The sequence below is a fragment of the Gossypium arboreum genome, chromosome 1, assembly GCF_025698485.1.
Source record: "Gossypium arboreum isolate Shixiya-1 chromosome 1, ASM2569848v2, whole genome shotgun sequence".
Lineage (NCBI taxonomy): Eukaryota > Viridiplantae > Streptophyta > Magnoliopsida > Malvales > Malvaceae > Gossypium > Gossypium arboreum.
In genome coordinates this window covers 114912253-114937718 of record NC_069070.1, presented here as the reverse complement: position 1 = coordinate 114937718, position 25466 = coordinate 114912253, and the positions used below count along the sequence as shown (strand labels likewise).

At 34.9% G+C, this 25466-nt stretch overlaps 3 protein-coding genes across 13 annotated transcripts; 2 read left to right on the top strand and 1 right to left on the bottom strand.

Annotated features, from left to right (window-relative positions):
- Positions 1-9798: 9798 nt before the first annotated feature.
- LOC108480823 (protein yippee-like At5g53940) lies at positions 9799-11819 on the top strand. 6 transcript variants are annotated; one of them, XM_053030801.1, is made up of 6 exons: positions 9799-10116; positions 10840-10883; positions 11038-11224; positions 11350-11405; positions 11471-11585; positions 11666-11819. In XM_053030801.1, exons 1-5 carry the CDS (start codon positions 10021-10023, stop codon positions 11580-11582), a joined length of 495 nt encoding a protein of 164 aa, XP_052886761.1. In that variant the 5' UTR covers positions 9799-10020; the 3' UTR covers positions 11583-11585; positions 11666-11819. The 6 variants fall into 6 exon arrangements, with proteins under 6 accessions (XP_052886761.1, XP_052886773.1, XP_052886757.1 ...); XM_053030813.1 differs by having other exon boundaries at positions 9801-10116; positions 11498-11585; XM_053030797.1 differs by having other exon boundaries at positions 9803-10116; positions 11471-11819.
- A 569-nt stretch (positions 11820-12388) lies between these two features.
- LOC108483745 (uncharacterized) lies at positions 12389-15398 on the top strand. 2 transcript variants are annotated; one of them, XM_053030793.1, is made up of 4 exons: positions 12389-12517; positions 12697-12787; positions 13257-14972; positions 15069-15398. In XM_053030793.1, exons 2-4 carry the CDS (start codon positions 12737-12739, stop codon positions 15132-15134), a joined length of 1833 nt encoding a protein of 610 aa, XP_052886753.1. In that variant the 5' UTR covers positions 12389-12517; positions 12697-12736; the 3' UTR covers positions 15135-15398. The 2 variants fall into 2 exon arrangements, with proteins under 2 accessions (XP_052886753.1, XP_017642798.1); XM_017787309.2 differs by lacking the exon at positions 12389-12517 and having other exon boundaries at positions 12526-12787.
- A 435-nt stretch (positions 15399-15833) lies between these two features.
- LOC108483657 (uncharacterized) lies at positions 15834-25068 on the bottom strand. Of its 5 annotated transcripts, none has more exons than XM_017787167.2 (21): positions 24821-25068; positions 24149-24385; positions 22032-22088; positions 21616-21643; positions 21406-21528; positions 20930-21041; positions 20685-20722; positions 20524-20577; positions 20179-20247; positions 19885-20001; positions 19695-19763; positions 19402-19481; positions 19074-19202; positions 18753-19002; positions 18251-18343; positions 17974-18141; positions 17429-17559; positions 17187-17319; positions 16498-16622; positions 16231-16404; positions 15834-16121 (listed from the first exon to the last, which is right to left on the bottom strand). In XM_017787167.2, the coding sequence occupies exons 2-21, from the start codon at positions 24241-24243 to the stop codon at positions 16082-16084; spliced, it is 2085 nt and encodes a 694-aa protein (XP_017642656.1). In that variant the 5' UTR covers positions 24244-24385; positions 24821-25068; the 3' UTR covers positions 15834-16081. The 5 variants fall into 5 exon arrangements, with proteins under 5 accessions (XP_017642656.1, XP_017642658.1, XP_017642657.1 ...); XM_017787169.2 differs by having other exon boundaries at positions 17187-17316; XM_017787168.2 differs by having other exon boundaries at positions 18753-18999.
- Between the last annotated feature and the right edge of the window lie 398 nt (positions 25069-25466).

The following is a 25466-nucleotide window of genomic DNA, read 5'->3' as shown; positions in this document are numbered from 1 at the left end:
CAAATTCTCTTTCATATTCGAGATATCGATCATTACCTGTTTCAACTCAAGAAATTCTTTTCTTTTCTGATCGAGAAACCTTTGGCTGATATATTTTTTTCTAAACTCGGTCTGAAAGAATTCCCATGTAATTTCTTCTTTCGGAACAACTGAAGCTTTAGTATTCCACCAATGGTAAGCTGTGTCTTTTAGCAGTGAGACGCCACATTTCAAACATTCTTCTAGTGTACAAGATAATTCTTCCAGAACCCGAGTAGTGTTTTCTAACTAGAATTCAGCCCGTTCAGAATCATCATCAACTACTGCTCGAAATTCTTCGGCCCCATATTTTCAAATTTTATCTACTGGAGCTTTTCCTTTTCTGACAGATTCAGTACCTGCACCCTGTGGGATCTCGGGAACAGGTGAAGGAGCAGGAGGGGGAGCTTGAACTTGCTGCACTACAGGGTTAGTTCTTAAATATTGATTAAACCATTCATTCATCATTTGAAAGAAGGCTATTTTTTCCTCCTCCCTTCGACCCTCTGTCTCGGGCCTTCTACTGTTAGTTTCTTCCCTTTGTACTGAAGTCGGAGCATGACTCCCAGCTTCCTCAGATTGAGCCCGGTCGGATGACATTACTATAAGAAAAACACATTTTAAATGGTCAGGAGATATCACACTATCAATAATAATTTAAATGGCATGTATAGCTAATCTCGTATTTGCTACATCGGTCCTAGAATCGGCTAAACCGTAGCTCTGATACCAATAAATATAATACCCCTACCCGTAATCATTGCCGGAATAGGGTACGAGGCATTACCGGAGTTTACGAATTAATTTTTTTTTTATATTCAATATAGCCCCTTTATAAATATCTAACCTTCCCTGCAATATTAAATCGAGACAAATCCACATCAACCAAATCAATTTAACATATTTTCAAGATAAATTCATGCATATTTATAAGATAACGTCATCACATATCTAAAACCAGGTTTGTTAACCATACTAATGGCTAACTTTACATTCATTTCACGTTAACATTTACTTTGTTAGCTTATACATGCCATTGATTTCTAAAATAAAGTTTCTTTATATACCGAAATCCTGAGGTTGACAGTGTGATGTGTCTCCGACCAAATCCGACCTCCAAGCTCTTAACACTACAAAACAGGGAAAAAGGAAACGGGGTAAGCACTTCGTGCTTAGTAAGCTCATGTAACAAGAATTATACTTACCTAATATTTTCAATACAATACAATAAACATCCATATATCCATTCAATGCATTATTACCCTAATATGCACAAACTCAACATTAAAGTTAGTACAATAATTTCCATGTACCAATAATATATATACCATGATTGATGAGCTCGTCAATACCATGATTTCCATTTCCTTGTTATTTTTCCATATTTATCCCATTGAATTTATCGAAATTTCGATGAATTTTTAGAGGCACACATTTATTGTACAATTCCGGGTCCGTCAATTCATATTCATATGCGCACATATCCATTTCAAAGAGCACACTCCCATGAACCTCAACCTTGCAATGGGATTACCATCGAGCTAAATCTCGCAATATAAACTCATAGAGTATTGTCGGGATTACAGTACCCAAAGCTAAATCTCGCAATGACAATTACTCTAATGAGCTTGGATCTGAATTACTATCCAAAGCTAAATTCAGCACCTAATTCGGATTACCCGTCCAAGCTAAATCTGCTTTTACACATATTCTTCGGAGGGCTATATCAGATAGGATCACCCGTCCGGGCTAGATCCTTTTTACCGTCAATTTCTTTTCAGAGATCCATCGAATTTTCCTTTCATTCAACCGAGATTTCTTCCCATTTTATCAAATATATCAATGTTTCATTAATTTTCATACAATGAACACTCAAATCATATTCACATCAATAACATACAATCTCAAGCATTTAAGAATATAATTCAACTTACACGAACTTACCTTGATACTTGTTTGTAAACAATAAAAATCTACTAATCCTGAACTTTTTCCTTTCCTCGATCTAGCTTCGTATTTGAATCTTCCGGATTTGGTGCAAAAATTATGAAATACCAGCTTAGAGAACCCTCCTATGGCGTTTTTAGCTGCTGGAATTGAAGAGAAATGAAGAGAAATCTAGATATTTCCTATTTAGTCCTACTTTTATTTAGTTAATTTTGCAATATTCCAATTTTACCCTTAATTTATCAATTTTTCTGCTGATTTCATACCCTTGCCGTCCAGCCCAAATAACTTTTGGGTCTAATTTCCTTTTAAATCCTTTCTCATTAGACTTTTAAGCTATTTAATCATTCTAGCAACTTTTACACCTATTACAATTTACTCCTTTTCATTTAATTGACTACCCAAACATTAAAATTTCCTAACGAAATTTTAATACCACATTAATAACATTTCATAAATATTTATAAAATTATTTTTGACTTGGTTTTACGAGATAGAGGTCTCGATACCTTGTTTTTACCCAATTTCTTCAATAATTTCTTTTTCTATATAATCACTAAATTGGTAAAATTTTTCTATCAATATTTTCATACGATTTTCCTATCATATCAATTTTCATGCAAAAATATTGAAATAAATTTCTCTTTAAATTGGATTTGTGGTTACGAAACCACTGTTCCGATAATTTTGAATTTAGACCATTACACTTATTCTGAGCAAATATTCTTTTATCCTGAGCAAATGTTTTTTTTTTGTATTTCATTCATAATCATGCCATACAAATAAGCTATCCTTAGATTTATTTTTTGGATATCTTTTCGTGCCTACAAAAGGTCTTTAGATATCAATGACACGAGTGACGCTGTTACGGACTCAAAATTCCCTTTTGAGCGAGACATGTGTTTGGAGGGATCTCAAGATTTTGAAGATGATGGAGACTGTAACTTATCTCTGAATTTGTTAAGGATGGTAAAGCAGGAAGAGAAACAGATCCTACCTCACAAGGAGATGATAGAGAATGTGACCTTGGAGGAAGGGAAAGAGGTGAACATTGGAACTTGTATAACCGAGGAAACAAGACGGGACCTTATTGAATTATTGCAAGAGTTCAAGGATGTCTTCTTGTGGTCGTATTAGGATATGCCTGGGTTGAGCGCCGATTTTGTAAGTACACCGCGTCCCCATAAAAGAGGAGTGCAAGCCAGTTCAACAGAAGCTCTGAAGGATGAGACCTGATGTTACAGTAAAAATAAGAGAAGATGTTAAGAATCAATTTGATGCCGGGTTCTTACAAGTGGTTAATTATTCAGAATGGGTAGCCAACGTTGTCTCTGTCCCTAAGAAAGATGGAAAAGTGCGGATATGTGTAGATTACAAAGACTTAAAAAAGGCCAGCCTAAATGACAATTTCCCACTGCCTCACATCAACACTTTGGTGGATAACATAGCAGGTTACTCATTGTTCTCCTTCATGGATGGTTTCTCTAGATATAATCAGATAAAGATGCATCCTGAAGACATGGAAAAGACTATATTCATAACATTGTGGGGAACATTTTGCTATAAGGTGATGCCATTTGGGTTAAAAAATGCGGGAGCAACGTATCAAAGAGCCATAGTAACCTTATTTCATAACATGATGCACAAGGAAATTGAGCTTTACGTCGACGATATGATCGCAAAATCCTGAACAGAAAATAAGTATGTATAGGTTTTGAGGAAATTATTCTTGAGGCTGAGAAAGTTTCAACTAAAGCTTAATCCAATAAAATGTACTTTCGGGGCTAGGTCAAGAAAGCTACTCGGTTTCATAGTCAGCGAAAAGAGAATTGAGATGAAATCCGATCCAGATGAGTATTTGTAAGGTTCCAGCTCATTACTGCAATATTGACGAAGAAGATGAGAGAGATGATTATCCTTGATATCATGATATTCTGCGATATGTGAAGAACCGTGAATACCTGATCAAGCAACTAAAAATGATAAGAGAATATTGAGGAGGCTGGCTAGTGACTATGTCTTAGACGGAGGGATCATGTATAAAAGGAGGAAAGATCATGTGCTGCTAAGATGTGTTGACGCTGTTGAAGCTAAGAAAATCCTAAAAGAAGTCCATGAAGGTGTCTGCGGGACGCATGCTAATGGGTTCACAATGGCCAGGCAAAACATGAGATTCGGATATTATTGGTCTACGATGGAGGGAGATTGCATCAGTTACGGCAAGAAATGCCATAAGTGCCAAATTTATTGAGACAAGATCCATATGCCTCCTTCACATCTTCATGTTATATCTTCACCATTGCCTTTCTCAATGTGAGGCATGGACGTCATTAGGCTGATTTCCCCGAAGGCTTCTAATGGACATCGATTCATCTTTGTGGTCATCGATTACTTCACCAAGTGGTAGATGCTACTTTATACGCCAATGTCACAAAGTCGATGGTCAGCAAGTTCTTGAAGAAGGAGATCATATGTCGATATGGCATGCCAGAAAGGATCATATCCGAGAACACGTTAAATTTGAATAACAGTGTGATAGTGGAGGTCTGAATCAGTTCAAAATTAAGTACCACAACTCGTCACCATATCCCCCAAAAACGAATGGTGCAGTTGAGGCAGCTAATAAAAATATCAAGAAAATCATGGGGAAAATGACTGAGACCTACAAGGATTAGCATGAAAAGTTACCATTTGCTCTCTATGCCTATCGAACATCTATCAGAACTTCTACTGGGGCAACACCTTATTCATTGGTTTATGGGATGGAGGCAGTTTTGCCCATTGAAGTTGAAATTCCTTCTCTTCGGGTTTTATCAGAGTTGAAGCTGGACGAAACAGAATGGATCCAATCTTGATATAATCAGCTGAACTTGATTGAATAAAAGAGGCTAAAAACTATTCGTCATGGACAAATGTATCAGAAGCGAATGATGTGAGCCTACAATAAAAAGGTTTTCCCTAAGGTATTTCATGAGGGGAACTTGGTATTAAAAAAAGATCATTCCTATGCAAAAAGATTTTAAAGGGAAATGGATGCCAAACTGGAAAAGGCCTTATGTGGTAAGGAAGGCTTTTTCTGGAGAAGCGTTGATATTAACGGAGATGGATGGTAGGAGCCTGCCTAACCCAATAAATTCGGATTCAGTTAAAAGGTACTTCACTTAAAAGGAGACTAAGGTGAAAACCTGCGAAGGGCGCCTAAAAAAAATAAAAAAGGAGAGGCCGAGGTAAAAACCCGTAAAGGGCGCATTGAGACCAAAGGAGTTTTAAATTAAAAACCCGAAAAGGGAGTTCAAATTTCGATCGAAGATGAGGCATGTGGTAGTCTTGCTCTGCTTGAATTAACGAAGAGGAAGTATGCTACATTTTGGGGCATCGACGAAGTACTTTAGATCTCCCATGCACATGATAAGGTCAAAATGGTCCTCGAAGAGTTCGTACAGAGAAGCTCAGGCTACGATATCTGGGGCACTTATTTGTTTCCTTTTCCTATTTTTGTATTTCGGCAATGTTTACTTTCTTTGATTAATCCATTCTTTTTGAATTTTGTTCCTAATAAATTTTAGTTTTGTTTATCTTTATAATTTTTCTCAAGCGCTCGTATTGAAATAAGGATTAATGGACTAATAACATTTTCACAAAAGGAGTTTTGTCTATTACTCTAGAAGTTTATAAACTGTGCAGGAACCTGAAACATGACTATTGTTTAGAACTTACCCAACTTAAGGGTTCAAAATATTTAAGTCCAAATTGAGATTATCTCTTCGAATTTTCAGTTAAAGATATCGGTTGAACAAGAAGATAAGATATCGCGTCAATAACGGAAACGAGCGAGATCAACTCAAGTATAAAAGGGGATCATTCTTGAGAAAAGAGAAATGATATTCCTCTTTCATGCAAATATCGGGTGTACACATCTGGTCATAACACCCGAGGAATGGTGTAATAGACCAAATTGATGGAAGGATTGAAATCCTATACCCTTGAGTTGCAGTGGGTTGGATTGAAGAAGATGATTTTCTATCGAAGATACTAGCTGAGTAAAAAAGACAGCATAATATGTCGGTGATAAAGCTCTGGTGAATAACGAGTGATGACACTATAAACATTTAAAAAGGAATCATTCTCATGACATTTCTACATTCATATCATTCATATCACATTTTGGTTCGAAGCATTTGATTCATTCTGATCATAGCATCCTAATCATTTGGCATAAACATAGGCATATGAAATCGAGTCTACAGGTCATGTCACCTAGAGGACGGTGTAGCAATACCGGTGAATTCACAGATCTTATCTCCATAAGCAGTAGTGAAGCAGGTCAAAGACGCCGAATCTTATCTCCATGTAGTGGCAATGGAGCAGATTTAAGCCACTAGCCTTATCTCCTTGAGGTTGCAGTGGAGCAGGCTCAAGATACAGTCTTATCTCCCTGAAGTTGTAACGGAGCAGACTGAAAGTTGCAGATCTTATCTCCTTAAGCAGTAGTGGAGCAGGTCGAAGATGGCAAATCCTATCTCTATGTAGCGGTAATGGAGCAGATTTAAGCCACCAGACTTATCTCCCTGAAGTTGCAGTGGAGCAGGCTCAAGATACAAGTCTTATCCCTGAAGTTGTAGTGGAGCAGACTGAAAATTGCAGATCTTATCTCCCTAAGCAGTAGTTGAGCAGATCGAAGACGGTGGATCTTATCTCCATGTAGCGACAATGAAGCAGATCTAAGCTACAAGTCTTATCTCTCTAAAAGTTGCGGTGAAGCAGACTGAAGATAGTGGATTTTATTTCCCTGAAGATGCAGAGGAACAGATTGAAGCTAAATAAACAGATCATATCCAACCTTATCTCCCTGAAGTTGCAGTGGAGCAGGCTGGAATTACCAGTTCCATTCTCCTTGAAGTTCCAGTGGAGTAGATCGAAACTACAAATATTTTTTCCCTGAAATTACATTTGAATGGACAGAAGCAATAATTTTCGTACCCCTGAAGATACAGTGGACTAGAGCAAGGCTACGTGAGGAAAAGAAGTATCAAGAAGTCAAGACTAGTAAGACCGGGCAAAATTGGCCCTTTTAAAGTCTTTGCTCCATTCTCGTTCCATGACAACAAGCAAAGAGGGGCAGCTGTAGAGCCCAATTTTAACTTGGGCCCAAAAACAAAACCAAATAAAAAAACAAAGTCCAAAATAACTAAACTAGTCCAAAATTACAGCCCAAATTAAATACCCAAACTAAAGACCTAGGCCCAAAACCCTAGCCCACCTAGCACTAACCCACAACCAGCAAAAACAGAAAACCCTAGGTGTACCGCACCTAGGTTGGTTGCCTACGCCTCCCTCGTGTGCCGAACGCCACTCCTCCGCGTCGTGCGCCGCTCCACCACGCCACGTCAGTGGCATGCTCGCCCACGTACCTGCAAGCAAACGCAAAAAGAAGGACAGCACAGCAAAGAAGTTTTCGTTTTTGTTCCTTTCTCTTTTAGCTATAAAAAGCCCAAACAATGATTGTATTGGGGACTTTTTTTGCATACACAAATATACTCAGAGAAATTTAATACAAAAACCCTAAAGGTGATTTTTTATATTTTAGTTACTGTTATTAGTGCATATATAATAATAGAAAGAGAGGGGAGAAGCTTACCCGTTGCTTCGAATTTTGCCACTGAGAGTGGCCGAGGTCGTCACCTCCGATGAAAGGCAACCTTTTTTTCTTAAAAAAAAACCTAGATCGAGGGGTTCTTTTGTGCTTTTATCTCTTTTTTCTTTTCGATTTTTGGCTAAAACACCCCAAAGCTAGGCTTTATTCGAAAAAAGGGCTTAAAAGAGGGGGTTTTCCTTTTTCCGGCGTCAGAGCCATGGCCGGGCTTAGAGGGAAGGGAGAGAGTTGAGAGGATGCTAAAGTTTTTTTAAAAAAAAAAAAGAAAGTGAAATGATTTTTTTTAAAGGAAAATTTGACTTATATAGGGGATCCAAAACGACGTCGTTTTGGCCTATTTTTCTATACCCCCAAACGGTGACGTTTTGAGCCTTGCCCGTCTGACCGACTCAACCCGCTAGGAGATCCGTGTGTTTTTTAAGCGATGGTCTATTTCCCAGTTTGGTCCTTCCTATTTTTTATGATTTTACAATTAAAGTTATTTGTATTTCTAAATTTGCCTCACGGGTTTGCTGCAATTTCAAATTGGTCCCCCCTGGCAACGGTGCATTTAGAGGAAAGGGGTATTTGTTTTCTTGGTCCCTTCCTATTTTGCGTGTGTTTTAATTCGATCCCTCCCCTCTCTTTTATTTCTAATTTGGCCCCAAAACTTCCATTTTCAATTCAATGTGGTCCCTTTTCGATTATTTTTGCCATTTTACTATACAATTAATTAATTTGAGTCTTATATTTATTATTATTTTTATTATTATTTTGAGTATTATTATTTCTATTATTGCTATTACTATTGTTTTTATTTGTATTATTACTGTCATTATCATTATTATTATTATTTATTATTATGTTTAAACTTTTCTTCATGTGATTTATTTTGTTTTTATATATGTATATACATTACTTATTCTAGATTTTGTCATATATTATTATTTTAAAAAATCATTTTGTATATTATTGATTTTCAAATCCTTTTCTTACATTATTATTGTTTTTAAAAAAGCATTTTGTATATTGCATTATTATTGATGTTTTTTAGTGTATTAATAACAAAATTTCATTTATATAAAAAATAAAAATATTTTTAAAGCAATATTTATTCCTTTTAAATAATAAAATTTTAATAATTTTATAATTAAATTTGAATTCGGTTGATGATATTACCAACTTAATTATACTTTTAACATATACTATGAAAGATTAAAAAATAATTTTTAAAAATAATTTAAAGTTAATCAAATACTAATGTGTTTTCTTTTTCTTTTCTTTTAAAAACTTTGTTGATTAATTTTATAATATTATGGCTTTGTTTTATTATTAGGATGGTTTTTCAATATTTTGAGTAATATTATTAACATTGGTTTTAAAGATTGATTAATACAATCTTTAAAAGGATTACAATCGGTTATTTTTTAATATTAAATTTCTTGAATATTATTAAAAATAGCACTTTCGCTTAGATATTATCGTTAGCTAGTGTGATTGTCGTCAATCTTGTATTTGTGTTCATATTGTGTTTGATATATTGGCACTATCGTAGTATCAAAAAAGCACTCAAGTGACTTTTATTTTTTATGAAAAAAACTACTAGTTATATATTGGCATCATAAAAACTTATTCTCTAATATAATTGTAGGAGTTCTCATTTATTTTACGATATGATATTAGTTCTGTTTGTGCCGAGAATGGCATTCAAGTAAAGCCTCCTAACAATGCTATCATCAAAATTCGATCTTAATCCAAATCCTTGAGAAAGCAGTCCACTCCAACACTTGAGCTAATTGTATGTTGACCTCAAAAACTTTAATGAAAACAATAATATGATTGGTTTTACATTTAGTCATATTATATATTAGCATATTGAATATTAATATTACAAATTAATTTATATGAATTTTTTAAACATTTTAATTTTTTTTTAAAATTAACTCCACCGTCAAAATTTTCACCAAAGCTTCCAACCCAGATTCTATTAAAATAAATTCACCAAAAAAAGGGAAACTAAATCATAAAAGAAAAGAACTTTGAATGAAAAATGCCAAAAATTTTACAGTTATAGCAAGTTGTTTATGAAAATTTAATCTCTTACTAGAGATGGACTTATTATCCTTTTTGTTTGATTCTTGGTCATGGATCTAGAATTAAACTTGATTGACAAAAGCCCAATTCAACTTAAGTACTTAACCACAGTTGAACCCTTTCATGGGCTTTACCCCAAAACTCCCACAATCATTATCACCACGTATCATTTTGTCATCATCACCCCTATTATGTCATCTAATCCCCACCCCTCCACAATTTCTTTTAATACCTTTTCTCCATCGTAGAAACTAGAATCCAAGATTTTGCCATAGCAGTGTAAAGAACAAAAAGAAAAAAAAAAGAATATATATATATATAGAGGGAAAATGGGAAGGATATTTGTGGTTGAGCTTGATGGAAGGTCTTATAGATGCAAGTTTTGTAGAACTCACTTGGCTCTCCCTGATGATCTTGTTTCCAGGGTACCAACTTTCATTTTCTTCTCTTTATCTCCTTTGTGTTTCTGGGTTTTTCATTTCTGAGCCATTTGTTTTGCAGTTATCATCTAAAAATTATGTTTTGGTAGTAAAAGTTGGTTCTTGTAGTTATTATTGATGAAAGAAAGCTTAAAGTTGACAACTTTTGATGTTTGGATCCTGTTGTCTTTAGCTAGGTAACACTAGAAACATGATCAATAACAGTACTATTGGTTTTATGATAGGTTGTTGATGATAGGTTGTGAAATGAATATGTGTGTTTTGTGCAAATGTAGTTGCCATTTAAGGGAAGATTAAATAGGAGAACCTCACAGTTTAGGATTTTGGGGAATTGGGGGAAAATGTGAAATTTCAGTAAAGATTAGGATTCCATTTACTTGTCAATTAGGAACTTGATTTGTCTCTGTTGATTTAAAATCACAAATGTGGAACTCATGGACATAACAACAGTTTCACCAAAAGACCTCATCCTCTTTTAAGATTGGGAAATTTCTTGGGTTGATGCAATCATTTATGCCTTAGCTAAGAGCCTTTATGTTCTTAAAATTATGTTCTTAAAATTACTAAACCTGAAGGTTTATTTGCTTTTCCAATGAGCTTTAGTTTGATGTATCAATTATGTGTCGTTAAATTTTGATATTAACAGTATGCAATGCATAGTTGTACTCCATGCTAACAACTTCTTTCGAATTTTCTCCATTTGTTCAGTCTTTCCATTGTCGCCGGGGGAAAGCCTACCTCTTCAATAATGCGTAAGATCTCATAGTTTCTTCGAAGATTGCTTGACTGATTTCTTTTCCCTTTTTCTTTAATGGAATGTTCATTTGGTTATCCGGATCTCATACCTTATTCTTGGCTGTGCAATACTGAAATTTTCCTATTACACCATCACGATCTTTACAAAAGCAATGAATCTTCAAAGTCTCGTAAGTGCGCGACATTTGAAGCTTTGAATCGCTTATTGTTTAGAATTCCATTCTCCAGGGTGAACATAACAGTTGGAGCCTTGGAAGAGAGGGTGATGTTATCTGGAATGCATACTGTGGCTGATATATTTTGCTGCTGTTGTGGACAAATTGTTGGCTGGAAATACGTAATTCCCGTCTTAAACACATACACACACACACATTTTCAGATAATTCAAGATTGACAGCAAATCTAGCACCCGAAGACTGTATTCATAATCGAATCTAACTAACTTTCGTCTTTACTTTGAAGGAGGCTGCGCATGAGAAGAGTCAAAAGTACAAAGAAGGAAAGTTTGTTCTTGAGAGGTAAAACGTTTTTCTTTAGCCTTTTGGTTCCTTCATTTCTTCTTAACAATGGAAACATCATATAGGTTAGTCCGTTCTTTTGCATCGGACAGGGGAAGGATCGTGGATGAAATTGACTTCTCGTCGGAAGTATACATTGATACCCGTCCTAGTATGAGCGATGGCGAAGACGCGTAGGATGTAAACCACTGTTTCTGAGCTAGATCTAGAAATATAATATAGTAGCAGCAGGTGTAATGTATGTACATACATATATGCAGGGAAATAATGTAAGAAATTGGCGTGGAAGATTTGGTGTTTGCAACTTGATCCATCTGACAAAGTACTTGTATGTTAGTTCCATGATGTGTCTGGTACAAACATTCTTATGTTCTGTTGGGCATGCATATAACTCAAGATTCAGGCTTTATCAAAGTTCCTTTTTTTAGTTGAGACCATTTCCTTTATTAGCCACATGTTTGCAATCAAAGTTTGGAATTTTCAGTTTTCAAAACTATTTTTCATTCTTCATTTTATACGCTATAACCTATTTTATACAATATTAACTATAAATGAAAAATAAGTCTGAAAATTATTAAAATTACATTATTTAAAATTCTAAAGACAATGGCATTGTACTTCATAAAATTTTAATATATATATATAAATTAATAAAAAATCAAAAAAATTCTAAGATGTTCATAATTTTTTTTTCATTTCTATAACTAAGTACATTTGATATGTTAAGTAGGTTTTTATATCAATGTCAATAGAATTTTAATAATTCAATAATTTTTTCGTTCAATATAAAAATAATTTAACTAAAATTTGAAAGTTATCCGAAAAGAATTAAAAAAACCAAAATAACAAAAAAGAATGTTAAGCATTAATTTAATGAGTTTGCCTTTACTTTTTTACTTAGCTTTTGAAATTAAGTTATTTTATTAAACTAACGAATCTATAAAAGATAGCAATTTTATATTTAATTAATTAAATCATGAAAAGAAAAAACAAAAGAGAAGTTTGTCATTTACTTATGAATTACTTTAGGTAAAACGGTTTATGAGAACCTTTAAAACGACAAGCCGGTTTGATCATGTCAAGAGCCAACGTGTTTTTATCCGTCTATTAAGGTTGCCAGGCAAAGGCGAACTCTTCCAAAAAATAATATTTTTTAAGAAAAAATAAACGTTTTTTTTTTTCTCCTCCTCCTTTTGTTTTTCCCTTTAATTTTTTCATAAATTAACCTTTGCTCTTTTCATTTCTTTCCTACTTTTTTTTTCTTTTGTGTGTGTGTGTGTTTTTCTTGCAGAGAAACGGTATAAAGAAGGGAAAGTAAACAAGAATCAAAGATGGGAAAATCATCTTCTTTGAAGAAAAAACGTTCCAAAAAGTCATCTCAGGTAATTTCTTTTCCTTTCCCCCTTTTTAAATTTGAATCAAATTTCCTTTTTTGCGGTTAAAGTTTTGGTCAATTATGACCTGCAATTTGTAGTTTAGTGGTTTAAAGATTTACCCATTGTTTGGATGTGTAGGAACATGAAAGAAATCTTTAGGTTCATTCTTATTTTGGTTTTTTTTCTCCTTAGAAAGATTGGAAATTTTTGAACTGTTTCTAATCCAGGAAAGTGAAAGTTGAGAAATTTGGACGGGTACTTCTGGTGTTTTCTTCCTATAAAATCAAAAGTTTGAACTTTGGTTTAGTTTGTACTTAATATGGTGTTTTTAATTAGTTATTAGATAATCCTTGTTTTAGTAAGTAAAGTTAGCATTTATTAACGTTTAAATGAAAAGTTAGGGTGAAAACGGGTTCTTAATTTCTTTCCCTATGTATGTATGAATGTATGTATGTATGTGCATTCTTCATTTTAGTTGCGAATGAGGAAGAGAAATAAGGTTAAGGGCAAGAAAAGCAAATCCAAGAAGCTTCGACATCGGCAAGATGATTCTGTTTCTTATTCAGATGATAGTGATTCGACAAGTACCGTATCTATTTCATCCTCTAGTTCCGAGGATGATTATAAAAGTCAAAGGTCCCACTCTCGTAATAGGAAGGACATGAAAGGTAAAAAGAAGAGAGCTAGAAAGCGGTCCTCCGGTAGGGAAAGTAGTGAGAATTCTCCTTCTATAAAGAAACGTGGAGGATCAAGGAAGAGAACCAGTAAGAGGAAAAAGTCTACAAGAGATGTGATTATGAGTTCTCGTAGTAGTAGTAGGTCCTTGAGTTGCTCAACTTGTCCGAGTGACAGCGACCAGAGTGGATATGAGAAGAGAAAGGGCAGATCAGAAAGGAGGGAGAAATATGGTAGGTCGGAGAAGGTTAAAGGAAGAAGCAAAAGGAGTAAGGGCCGATCAAGGAGTTGTTCTTCTTGTAGTAGATATAATGAAGGATCTGATCATTCAATTGAGGAGAGAGTAATGGAAGAGAGCAACACGAGGCGGCTGAAATCGGTTATTACTGTTGTTAAGCGAGAAAATGAAAGCAGCAGAGAATTGATTGCTGATGAGCCTAAAGAAGATGTATATGATTACGATGATTACCCATCCTGTAGGAGCAATGATAGCAATGATGGCTGTAATCGGAGAGAGTTACAGCAATATCCCCATGCTGTATCTGAGACGAAAAGGCCTCCAGATGATGAGCAAGTAGAAGTTTCTAATGTCAGAACGAGCAGCATCGAGGAAATTAATGTTTCGAATGCAACTGATGGTTTAAATGGTGATGATATTGAATTGATTTTAAGACAGCGTGCACTGGAGAACTTGAAAAAGTTTCATGGTGGGCTCCAGAAAAACATTAATCCTCCAATTATTCCAAACAATAATAGTGCTGCTGATGTTAAAACACTGTCTTCTGTAAACACTGACTCGTTTCAGATTACAGCCCCTAAGGCAGATGATGGTAGAATGGTGATAACAAGCCAAGTGAGCCAACAGATTAGACAGTCTCCGGTTAGAAGAAACTCATCTGCCCTTACTAAGAATGATAGGAACACTCAACATATGAGTGATGGAAAATATTCCGAGACTGTCGGGAGTGATCTTGCTCCCCCATTGGCTCGAGTGGTTTCAACTTCTGTTCCTACTAATAAGCCGAAGTTGGTTATGTCACAAACCGGTCTTCAAGCTCCTAACACTCACACTATGCGGAAACAAGAAGCTTCCACCGAAGAACCTTATCAAGCCAAGTTGGTAACCGATAGTAATGTGGATGAGGGTGGTTTAGAAACCACCCAAACCATAAAACCCTCCGAGGAGAATGCAGCTTCTGTTTCTGATAGGCTGAAATCTGTTAAATTGCGAGCAGGACAGGAGCCACCTGATACTTATAGCACCCAAAAACAAGATTCTACTGCACTAGAATCTTCTCAAGGTAAGTCGGTAACTGAGAGTAGCGTGAATGATAGTAGTTCCCAAAGTGTGAACCCCCATGAATGTGGCAATCTGGGCAGTAAAGTTATCGATACATGCAATAAGCCAACTTCTTCTGGAAACATTAGCTCAGATAAACAGGAAGATGAGACCAAGGATAGTTCACAATTTCAACAAAAGACAATGTCAGTAATGCGGGGTGGGGAAATGGTACAGGTTAGGTTTTAACCCGGTAGTATGGATTTATCTATCTCTTAAGTGTCAATCATAATATTGTTGAATTTTTTTTATTTTATTTTTTTCTTTTTGCAGGTGAGTTACCAGGTCTATATTCCGAAGCGAGCCCCTGCTTTGGCTAGGAGACAGCTCAAGCGCTGAGCTTCCCTGTTACCTATTGGATTGATTTGGATGACCCGAGAACTGCAGCAGATAACTACAATTTTGGCTGCTATTGCAATGCTATTGATAGTTGTAGAGGACTAAATTATGATAATGGACCTAATGATTTATGATTCATCTCTAGTGCAGCAGCCATAGCTTGTTAGAAGAATTGAAGTAATTGATGGCAGTATGTTATGCTAGCATCGTTGTCATTGTAATATTTTAGCTCGCTTAAATATTAGATGTACCTTTCTGGGGATAGTTGCTTTTTTTTTTTTACTGCACGTACTTGATAGTTTTATATACAATATGATCATACAAATAAAACATGAACACAATATAAATAATTTAATTATTTGAGATTTTTTTTTCTTTTTAGGTAATAATAACAGGATAGTTTAATTACAAACTATCAAAGTTGGCCAAAAATTGGCCAAAAAGATTGGATATCTAAACGAATCTGATCAGTGACCTTCGCTGGAGGAACATGAAAAATTAGTGAACCACCTGAATAATCCTTCATTAAGCCTGCTAGAAAGGGGATGCATGTTTTCAATTCAAAATTATGGTAATTGATATCAAACTATCCAATTAAACAATGAAATAATTGAATAAAGGGCAAATGGTTGCCTACTTTTTCATTCATGAAAATTAAACAGTGGAAAATTGTAAACTCTTAAACTCATTGTGCAAAGATTATACAAAGAGATTATTTTTAATGAATGATTAATGTTTGTGAGATTACATATTGTAATGCGATAATTGCAAAATCTAATTATACATCAATGTTGTCCCCATAACAAAAATGTAAAAATAGAAGATTTAATCATAATGGATGCAAAAATACATAATTTCTCACAATGTTATGTACATCAAAATCAAAAGAAGTGCAGAACTGTAAACAGACTACAAAAACAGATATAATCCATCTCTGGTTTTTCCCTTCATGATGGGTTGAGATCGCGCGATGTTTGGCTTTGCCACCTGCATTATATGAACAGTTTTGGGCCATTAAAAATAGCAGAGTGTGAGTTGGATTTAATCTTCTAAAACAAGGATCCTTTTGTTAAAGGAGCAATATTTTTTAACCAACCTGGAAAGTAGAAATCTCGCGAGAGGGCTCAAGTTGGAATTTGAATTAAGTTGCTGTTTTCTTTTACTGTCGATTTCCATGTTTGGAGTTTGTGTATCTTCAGAAGTTGTCTTGCCCTTATTGAACAAGCGGACTGCTAGTTCCTGCATATCTTTCATAGACGATTCCTTTGAGCTGCAAAAGTTTACCTCTGTTTTAGTCTTCAAGTTAAAGGACCAAGACCAGTTATACAAAAGGGATGATACTGTGAGATAAGAAATTTTTAACCTTGCCAGTCGCTCAAGCAACCTGCGAACAAGAGCTTCACAAGATCCAGGCTTTGCACCCTCCATTTTTATGAGGGAATTAGTAACTGCACGTACAACTGATACTTCTGAATCATCAGGAATGACCTATTTTGTATACATTAAGAAAAATGTAAGTAAGCATCACAGCAAGTAACTTCAAAATGCAACCATGTTCGGATGATGGGATCGAGTAAAAGCATAAGTGTGCACAATGAAGCTTAGAAACATGCATAGTTTTGCCAGGTGCTCTCTATCTAGGACACAGGCAGGAACTAGGACCTTATTTACTAATTTGATCAAAATTTTCCAGCTTCCTCCAGATTTTACTCGTTTTAAGTTGCTCCTCTACTTCAAAACAACTGTAGATCTACTAGTCAAAACCATTTTCAATAACCTATCTGGATTATTCCATATTCTATCTTTTGAAAAATATTTTTATTTATTATCTACTCATTGAAGTTGTATGGGTTATTGTTTCACTCCCCTCTCATCAATATATGAATCACTCATTATATGTACTGCTTACTCGACATAGACAAATCTGTAACATTAAAAGCATCTTGATACAGCCTCTAAGGTAAAGATGCTAAAATATGAAGAATATTTCAAAGTTACTTCTGTCGCACTAACTGGCAGGGAAATGCAAAATAAACATCAAGTAGCACGCACCTCTTTTAGGGAAGGGATAAGCAACATGGATAGTGACACAGATGATGATATTATCTTGGCATTTTCTTCATCATCACTTGGTTGACGTGATCGTGGAAAGAATCTTTGTGCATCAAAATAGTCACGAGAACTTCTGGAAAAAAAATAATACTTGGAGGTAGTAACACAACCAAATCATAACTGAAGCCATATAAAATTCTCAACATTGTAAACATTGAAAGTTAGCTCTTTATCAGGCTTACCTGGAAGAATCAGAACTGTTGCTCACTTGATCTCTTCTTCTATTTTCCTGCCCAGGGGAATTGATCTTGCTCAGTCCAGACCTATCCCTCGCATTTCCTTTCCTCAACCCTGCCTGAATTGCAGCTTTCGCCTGAATTGACATTTAGAAGATGAGTTTTTCAACAGAGGCCACGATCATACACTGAATCTATAATTCAAGTTCCATGGCGAATTCATATTTCTACAGGATGAATTTGGGTATCCAATTAAAAATATGACATACAATAAAAGGTTTTAGGAAAATTCCAGCTAGACAATTATATATTTGATTGTAGGCAGAATCTAGAACAAGTAAAACATGAAATTATCAAACAAGTTTGTTAGACGTATATGATAGTAAAAAGTCAGAACAAGAAGTAATACAAATATCACAAAACATATCAATATAATCAATGAAACATGCACTCTACAGCCCTTTGATAGAGATTCACAACCAAATAAGAAGTACCTAAAATGGTTTACAACATGTAAAAACTGATCAAGAAAGATGAAAAACAAAAACAACCTCTGCCAGATTTGATGCACTATCTTCAACTGATGCACTTGAAGTTCTCTCTTGAATTCCTAGCCTGGATCTTGGAGTTCGAGGAGAATCAGATTCATCGTGTTGGCCACGCACAACAACGGTTCCAAAGGTAGAAGCATCTTCAGTAGAAGCATATGTGCTGCTATACTACACAGCACATTGAAATCTAATAAAATCAATGGCTGGCATGGGAACAGAGATTTTATTTACTTAAAAGTTTTGCGTAGATACTGTGAAAGAAGTGAAGGAAGCTTACAAGAGAGCTTGGGTCATTTAACAATGCAGATGATTGAGATCCTCTAGGAGACCTTACGACAACTGTTCCTGACCCGTTGACAGACATTTCATCCTGAGAATAAAGCAACAAAAACAATGTGACAAGATCTGAGAGTAAAAGGAACATATAGTTAAGGGTAAAGAGGCATACAAACAACAGATTATATGAAACTGGCTCTAGCTTAACAGAAATGATTGGTGAATCCAGCCAAGAAAATTTAATTTCTAGACCCCATCACCAGCATACAGAAAAAGAGTTCTCAGAAAAGTATACACGTTATTAAATTGCAAGTGAATTTAGTCATAAGCTTAATTTCACTCTGTTAATTTCAGAAAAACAAGTCTTTGAAGCGCATATAGATCATCCCATTGGATTAGGTTTTGATGCCAAAAGCCATGCTGCAAAATAATTTTGCCATTGCTTCAAGTACTGTTTCCACCCTATTTGTATGAAAGAGAGAGAGAGAGTGAGAGAATCTTACATCGTAGTTATTATCTTGATTTTTATTGTAGTATGAATCTCTAGTGGCTTTTCCAGAGGAATTTTCTGGGAATTCATCAGGCGCATTACCACTCTCTGGAGTTCTTGGTATAGCTTGATTATTAGCAACTTCTACTTTCCTTTCTCTAACCTGTGGTGGTCGTACAGCACTTCGGACGGTACCCGTACTGTTTGGTCCACCAATGCTGAAGTCCCATCCAACATTTTTAAATATTTTTCCCTGATTACTGCTGATAAGAAAAAGTCAGCAAAAATCCCATCAAAATCAATAAAGTACTTCTGATTAACAAGATTAACCCACCTAGCTCGAACAGTTTCTTCACCTCTTATATCTCTTTTCACCTTTACGGTGTCAGTTGACTCTCCTACAGCTTTGGGGCCAGTTCTGGGGGTTTCTGCATCTTCCTTTAATTGGTACTTTGGGCGCTCTCTAAAAACGCAAAAAGCATCTTAGCTACAATAGCCAATGGAAGAATGTACTTGAACTTAACATCCCCTTGTCATGGTATTTCAGAAACATAACTAAAACCATATGCATAATTTAGTTTCAAGGGTTCATTGACACCTCAAAACTGTCAGATACAAGTTCCAACATGTAGATTATTAAACACTGAGTACGAGGTGGGCACCTAATTCTCTCAAGAAGCTTCTGACTCTTCCTAGCATTCCTGATAAAGCGATGCTTGAGAAGTTCTCTGGCACTGGGCCTCTGAAATAAACAGAGTAAAGAAAAGCACAAGGCACTTTACAGCAGCAGAAAAAGTAAAGACAATCAAGCCAAGATCTCTCATCTTATACGCTTCAGAATAGTTTTGAAAACTAATACATCGTTGATAACATCGCACTTTAATTGGAAGCTTACAGAGTTCAGGGTAAACTAGAAAAGCTAAACAAATAAACATTCAAAAGCATAACTCCATACCTCAGCAGGCACTTTCTTTAAACATAAGGAAACAAATTCTTTCATAGGACGTGAAAAATGCTCATCCAACTGCAGGATAGAAATTTTGAATATATTTAAACAGAAAAGCACAAGAATTCCATCAAGAATAAGAAATATGGAATAAATCATTATAAACTTCATAAATATAACAAAAAACTATTGACATTACCTGAGGTGGATTTTCTCGAGGTATTATAAAAAGAACTCTCATAGGGTGCAGGTCTGACAGTGGAGGTTCTCCTTTGGCCATTTCAATTACCGTTATGCCCAAAGACCATATATCAGCCTGCATCAGCAAAGAGCCCCAGTGACGGAATGCTCATTACTCAACAAGGGCTAGCAGACAGATATTGCAGGCTGTGTGCAAGTAAGCAAGAGAATGTGCAGATGGATGGCAGGTAAAAGCAGTAAAACATGCCAGAAAACTTGGGAAAAAACTTCAAAACACAGCTTTTAGAAGTACCTTCTCGTTGTATCCTTCTGAATTCTGAATCACTTCCGGTGCCATCCAGAATGGTGTTCCTACGAAAGTCTAACATTGTCAACCATATTAGTTCATTGATGATCATATGACAATGACACCATTCAGTCATCAGAAAGATAATGAACTGTGGGTTAAAAGGAATGTTGACTAATTTAGCCAATAAAGAGTATATATTAGGAGAATAGAAAAGAATTATAACTTATCAAAGACTTGTCAACTTTGCTTTTCTATAAAAGAAACAAATATGGACAAAAAATTAACACTAAAAAGATTGCAACAGACAAAGCCTGGATATCGTCCTTCTTAACCAAAAAAATAAAGTACCTTCCTCCGTGATATTGTCCTTGTTAGTTGTGCTGAAACACCAAAATCTGCAACCTGTAACAGGGGCATAAATTTAACTTCCAACAGCAAAACACATAGACCTTCACACATTTTATGCATAGATTCATTGACGTAAGCCAATTTGAGAGGAAGGAAAGTACCTTAACATCACCATTCTCAGTCAATAAAATGTTTGCCGCTGCAAAAGTGATAGCAAAATGTTGAGGAACAAAGAATAACTCAATAAAACCAAACATATAAAGAAATTAAGTGAAGGCTAAAAACAAATGAAACATAATCTGAAGAAACCTCTTCAAGTCCAAAACCAAATGTAGAATTTTTCTTCTATTTAAATGACAACTGTATTTATAAATTATAAGAGGATCAAGAGACGGAAGAAAACAACCTTTGATATCTCTATGAATCTTTCCTTCATTATGTAAATATTCAATCGCATGCAGCAAATCTCGTGAAATACATGCAATTGACATTTCATCTAATGGATGGCCAGATTGGAGCTGTAAAAAAACAATCATTGTTAGCTTTCCAGAAAAACTAAATGTTGTCCAGGAGCAATAGTGCATCAGATCAGATAATAAACAAGTTTGCTGAGACAAATATAAGCAGACAAAGACTATTTCATATGCAACCGGCGTGATACAACAAAATGAGCAGTTGGCACCCCAAGGTTTTCAAACCAGAGATTGTGTACTGACACTAGAACCGGGGGTGACCACAAAGGTCTACATGAAAATGGCTTGAAATTGGAATTAAAAGCACTAGTACAGAAAAGATGGCAGAAATGCCTTCAATATTTTGCAAACATACTTTAGTTGACATTTAGCAGTCTGGAACTAGAAGAAAGTAACGGAAGTAACCTACTAGGTCAGCAACTGAACCACCCGCCATGTATTCCATTATTATCCATAGTTTAGTTTGGTGAAGATAGGAACCATAGTACTCTGTGATGTATGGACAACGGCATTGTGACAAAACTGAAATTTCCTGGAACAAAAAGGAAACATATGAAAAACCTGGTAATCAACTCATTGAAGACATAGGATACTAGCATACAAGAAAGTGAGGTAATACCTTTTGAATATCCTCGATTTCATCCTCACTGTAGAGTACAAAACAAAGGCAAGCATAAGAAACAGATAAATAGAAAAAGGAAAAACACTATGGAAGAAATTGTTACTTGCCCCATCTACTTGATCCTGCATAAAGGCACATGCAAGTTGCTGACTAAGCACATTGAGGGATGAAGTTGATAAAGGGAATAAAATTTGCTTTGCTGATAATGCACAGACTAATGGTGCAATTAATTTAATCATAAAGCAAGGGTGGTTTTGTCACCATAAAACCCCACGCACATACATAGAAAACGAGAGGAAGATGAGGAACAAATGAATATCATATACAAGACTTTGTTGCTTATAGCAAGCACTGCTACGAGACACTTTAATGAGGAATAAATCAAGGAAAATATAACAAAGGTATCCACTTACGATTCTTCTAAATCAATAACTTTAATAGCAACTTCCTTGTTCAGTTCCTTGTCAAACCTGCAAATCAGGAAAGGCATCAGCTATCCATCTCATTTTCATTAATCATGATTCACGATTTAAAAAGCCACAGCATATGCAACATGATTACAGGTAAGAAATGGGCATATAGATGTGTTGCAGTACAATTAGCAGTCATACAGTCAAATAAGATGAACTCATTCTAAAAGAATCAATTTTGGCCTATACCAATTATCAATAAAAAAGTATTGAAATATTACATGATTAAAATAACTAATATACAGCCATTTTCATAAAGTGTTCCCAGGTAATTTAGACTCCTTTTACATGTTAACAATTAAAAAGATAAAAAAATAAATAAGAGGGTAAGTTAAAAAGTGGGGGTCCAATTAAAGAGATTACCCGCCCAGCAGTACCCATTTTCGAAAATATCAGTCTAATCTAGTAAACTCAAAAAGAACAAGTTTGCCTTTTTCACTCGTATGCACACCTATTCCGCCTCTAAAAGGATACAAGAAGTCAAACAACTACTAAAGGAATAAAAAGAAGTCACTAACTATAAAAAGACAATAATATACAAAATAGACCAAGGAAAATTAGGCTAATGTATATTTTTGCTTGAATTTCACAAAAAGATTGTCAAACTATGCATGCACACCTTAATAACTCAAAATGTAAGTATTTATTTACCACTTAAAAGTGCTGCATCCAGGCTAAGCAAAATAGAGAGAAAATAAAAAGGTCAAAGAGAAATTTGGTAGAAAAGGGTAACAGAACAAATGAAATTTGAAGAGAAAAAGGAGAAACCAGAGAGAACCAAGGGTTAGGAAATTTCAAGTTCAAAACTCCAAATTTCAATAATTTCTTAATCCAAAGCTACCAAAAATCAGAAATAATAGAAGTACTTATAAGCTACACCATAAAACGTGAGATAAACAGAAAACACATGCAACCCTAAGAAAACCTAGAAATTAAATAAAACTTATATAATAAATTCCAATAAAATTCCAAGTCTTCAAACTTCTCTTTATTGTGCATTAGTAAGAAGTAATATTGCTGCGTACAAGGGCTAAATAAATCATTGAACATTCCAATTGGCCAAGTAGATTTTACACCAAAGGAAGGTAAACCATTGCAATCACAATTTACAAGTAAAACATAGACAACAATAAAAAAAATTCCAATTTTTGCTATTACAATTTCAGTCAATTTCTTTACATGATAAACAGGAATTCTAAATCAAAACATAGCATCTATGATAAGTTAAAATGTATTTTTTAATCTTGAGATCATATATATAGGTTAGTAAAGGGTGGGTTTCATTTCAGTTATAGATTATCAGTTAAATTTATTCTTTTCTGCCTTTTTAAGAAACAGTATCAGAGGGACCACAACCATTTAATCCTTAATTATTAACTTCCATGATTCCATCACATGACAAAAACTTATTCTTATTTTATTCTCTGTCCCTCCCTCCTTCCCCCCCCCCTCCCGTTTTGGAGGGAGAAGTAAATGTAGACATTTTGCACTTATTTAAATCAAAACATAACTAAAATTCAGTAAGACCTACCATAGATGTAACTATCTCAGGATTATCTAACAGGTCAAACTTTGCAGAATCAAATCGCTATTAATGAAAAAAAAAGATAAAAAAAGTTATTATAATGCTCACACAGTTCTCAGATGTCTCCATAAACTCCAAATTGAAGTGCAAAATTTAAAGTTAATATAGCTTAGTCGATCAATACCCGGCAACCTTTGAAGCTCCTTTTTCCTTCACCCACAGGAAGAATTTCTTTTTCTATATTTAAATATTAAAAAGAAATTCAGCTCTCAAGGGCATGAAGTATTTTAACTTGGACTCTAAAACATTTCAATTCGACAATAGCGTCAGTATCAATTATGACTAATCCACTAATCTACTCCTATCAAACACCAGTAACTAACAAAATCCTACAACGTGCAGCATAATACATACAATCACAAGTCACACTGTCACATTCACTTTAAGTTCTTTCCTTGTGACAAAAATGTAAATAAACAATTCAATGCGCTCAAGCGGTGTAATGAAGAATGAAATGGAAAAACAATAGACTTACGCTTTGTAGACATCGCCAAAGGATCCTCTGCCAATCAACTCCGACTGACTAAACCTTGACCCTGCTGCTTCTGGTAGACCTGCTATATCAGCCATTTCTGCATACAAACCCTTTGGACACCAAAGAGCAAATGTACCCTAAATTCAACCCTCTCAAACATTCACATTCCACGCATGCTTCAGTGAGAACTTGATGCCCACTTCCTAATTCCCAAAACCAGCCTCAAAAACCCAATCCCTGGAACAAGAAATTTAGAAGCAATCCTATTAATATCCTCAAATAAAAAACACAACTATAAATAACAAAAAAAAAAGAAGCATAACCCAAAGTAAATCCCACATTTTAAGATCTAAAAACCCAATTAAAATAACCCCTAGTTTACCCCCCAAAAAAATTTTTGAAATCAGAGAATGCCCATTAGCTCTTACAATGAAAGCAAAACATAAAAACCCCCCGAAAAACACATAACAATAAAATTTCCTTTCCTGTTAGGTGATAGAATGGATATGTTGAAGTGACAGCCGAACAAAAACGAGAAGAATTCTTACAAACAAATTTAACAACTACCCATTACAAATTTCACAAACACTCTCGATAGTGAAATCACAACACCCCTACGTGTCTTACAAAAAAGATCTTTTAAAAAAATTATTGTTTCGTTTTGATTTTTACCTGTTCGGTTTTGGCAGATCTTTCTCTTTCGTTCTTTCGATGTTTGTCACTCTCTGTAATCGTCAAGACACACAGAAGAATTTTCAAAGCTATGACATAAATCGAAAAATAAAAATAATATAAATAAAAATTTGTTTGTTAATGGAAATTCTCTGTTTGGTATTTTTCCTTCCTTGGTATTACGGGTAAAAATCGAGGATGAATTAAAACGCTGCGTTTTCTTTTGTTTGTATACTATGAAATGAGCCCGTATCTTTTTGTCTGCTTTTATTTGTTCTTAATATGTCTTTTACACTGAACTGGGCCGAGACAGGACGGCCCACTTATATCAATGACGTGGCTCAACAATGCCCAATGACTTAACTTGGTCCTGCCATAATTCATTTTTATGGGGATGGGTAGAGATTTGTCCCAATATCAATTGTGAAATCAGTATTAATTAATATTTTAAATAACAAAAGTGATAAATTAATAGGGTTATTTAAGTATTTTACTTTTTCTTAAAACAATTTTAATTAAATTTGGGGTATTTTAAAAATAATTAAATACAAAAATAGTATGGAAATAGATTAAATACGAAAATCAAGTGTTTTCTACAATAACTTTGGATATTGCCTAACACATTAGTGGCACCGACGAACTTTAA

Excerpts from the sequence above, each read along its gene's own strand:
- LOC108480823 (XM_053030801.1), top strand. The coding sequence starts at position 10,021 with ATGGGAAGGATATTTGTGGTTGAGCTTGATGGAAGGTCTTATAGATGC. Across the intron at positions 10,117-10,839 it reads CTGATGATCTTGTTTCCAGG|TCTTTCCATTGTCGCCGGGG; the intron begins GTACCAACTTTC and ends CCATTTGTTCAG. Across the intron at positions 11,225-11,349 it reads AAATTGTTGGCTGGAAATAC|GAGGCTGCGCATGAGAAGAG; the intron begins GTAATTCCCGTC and ends TTTACTTTGAAG.
- LOC108483745 (XM_053030793.1), top strand. The coding sequence starts at position 12,737 with ATGGGAAAATCATCTTCTTTGAAGAAAAAACGTTCCAAAAAGTCATCT. Across the intron at positions 12,788-13,256 it reads GTTCCAAAAAGTCATCTCAG|TTGCGAATGAGGAAGAGAAA; the intron begins GTAATTTCTTTT and ends TCTTCATTTTAG. Across the intron at positions 14,973-15,068 it reads GGGGTGGGGAAATGGTACAG|GTGAGTTACCAGGTCTATAT; the intron begins GTTAGGTTTTAA and ends TTCTTTTTGCAG.
- LOC108483657 (XM_017787167.2), bottom strand. The coding sequence starts at position 24,243 with ATGGCTGATATAGCAGGTCTACCAGAAGCAGCAGGGTCAAGGTTTAGT. Across the intron at positions 19,764-19,884 it reads CTCGAGAAAATCCACCTCAG|TTGGATGAGCATTTTTCACG; the intron begins GTAATGTCAATA and ends TCTATCCTGCAG. Across the intron at positions 19,003-19,073 it reads GAAGAAACTGTTCGAGCTAG|CAGTAATCAGGGAAAAATAT; the intron begins GTGGGTTAATCT and ends TTTTCTTATCAG.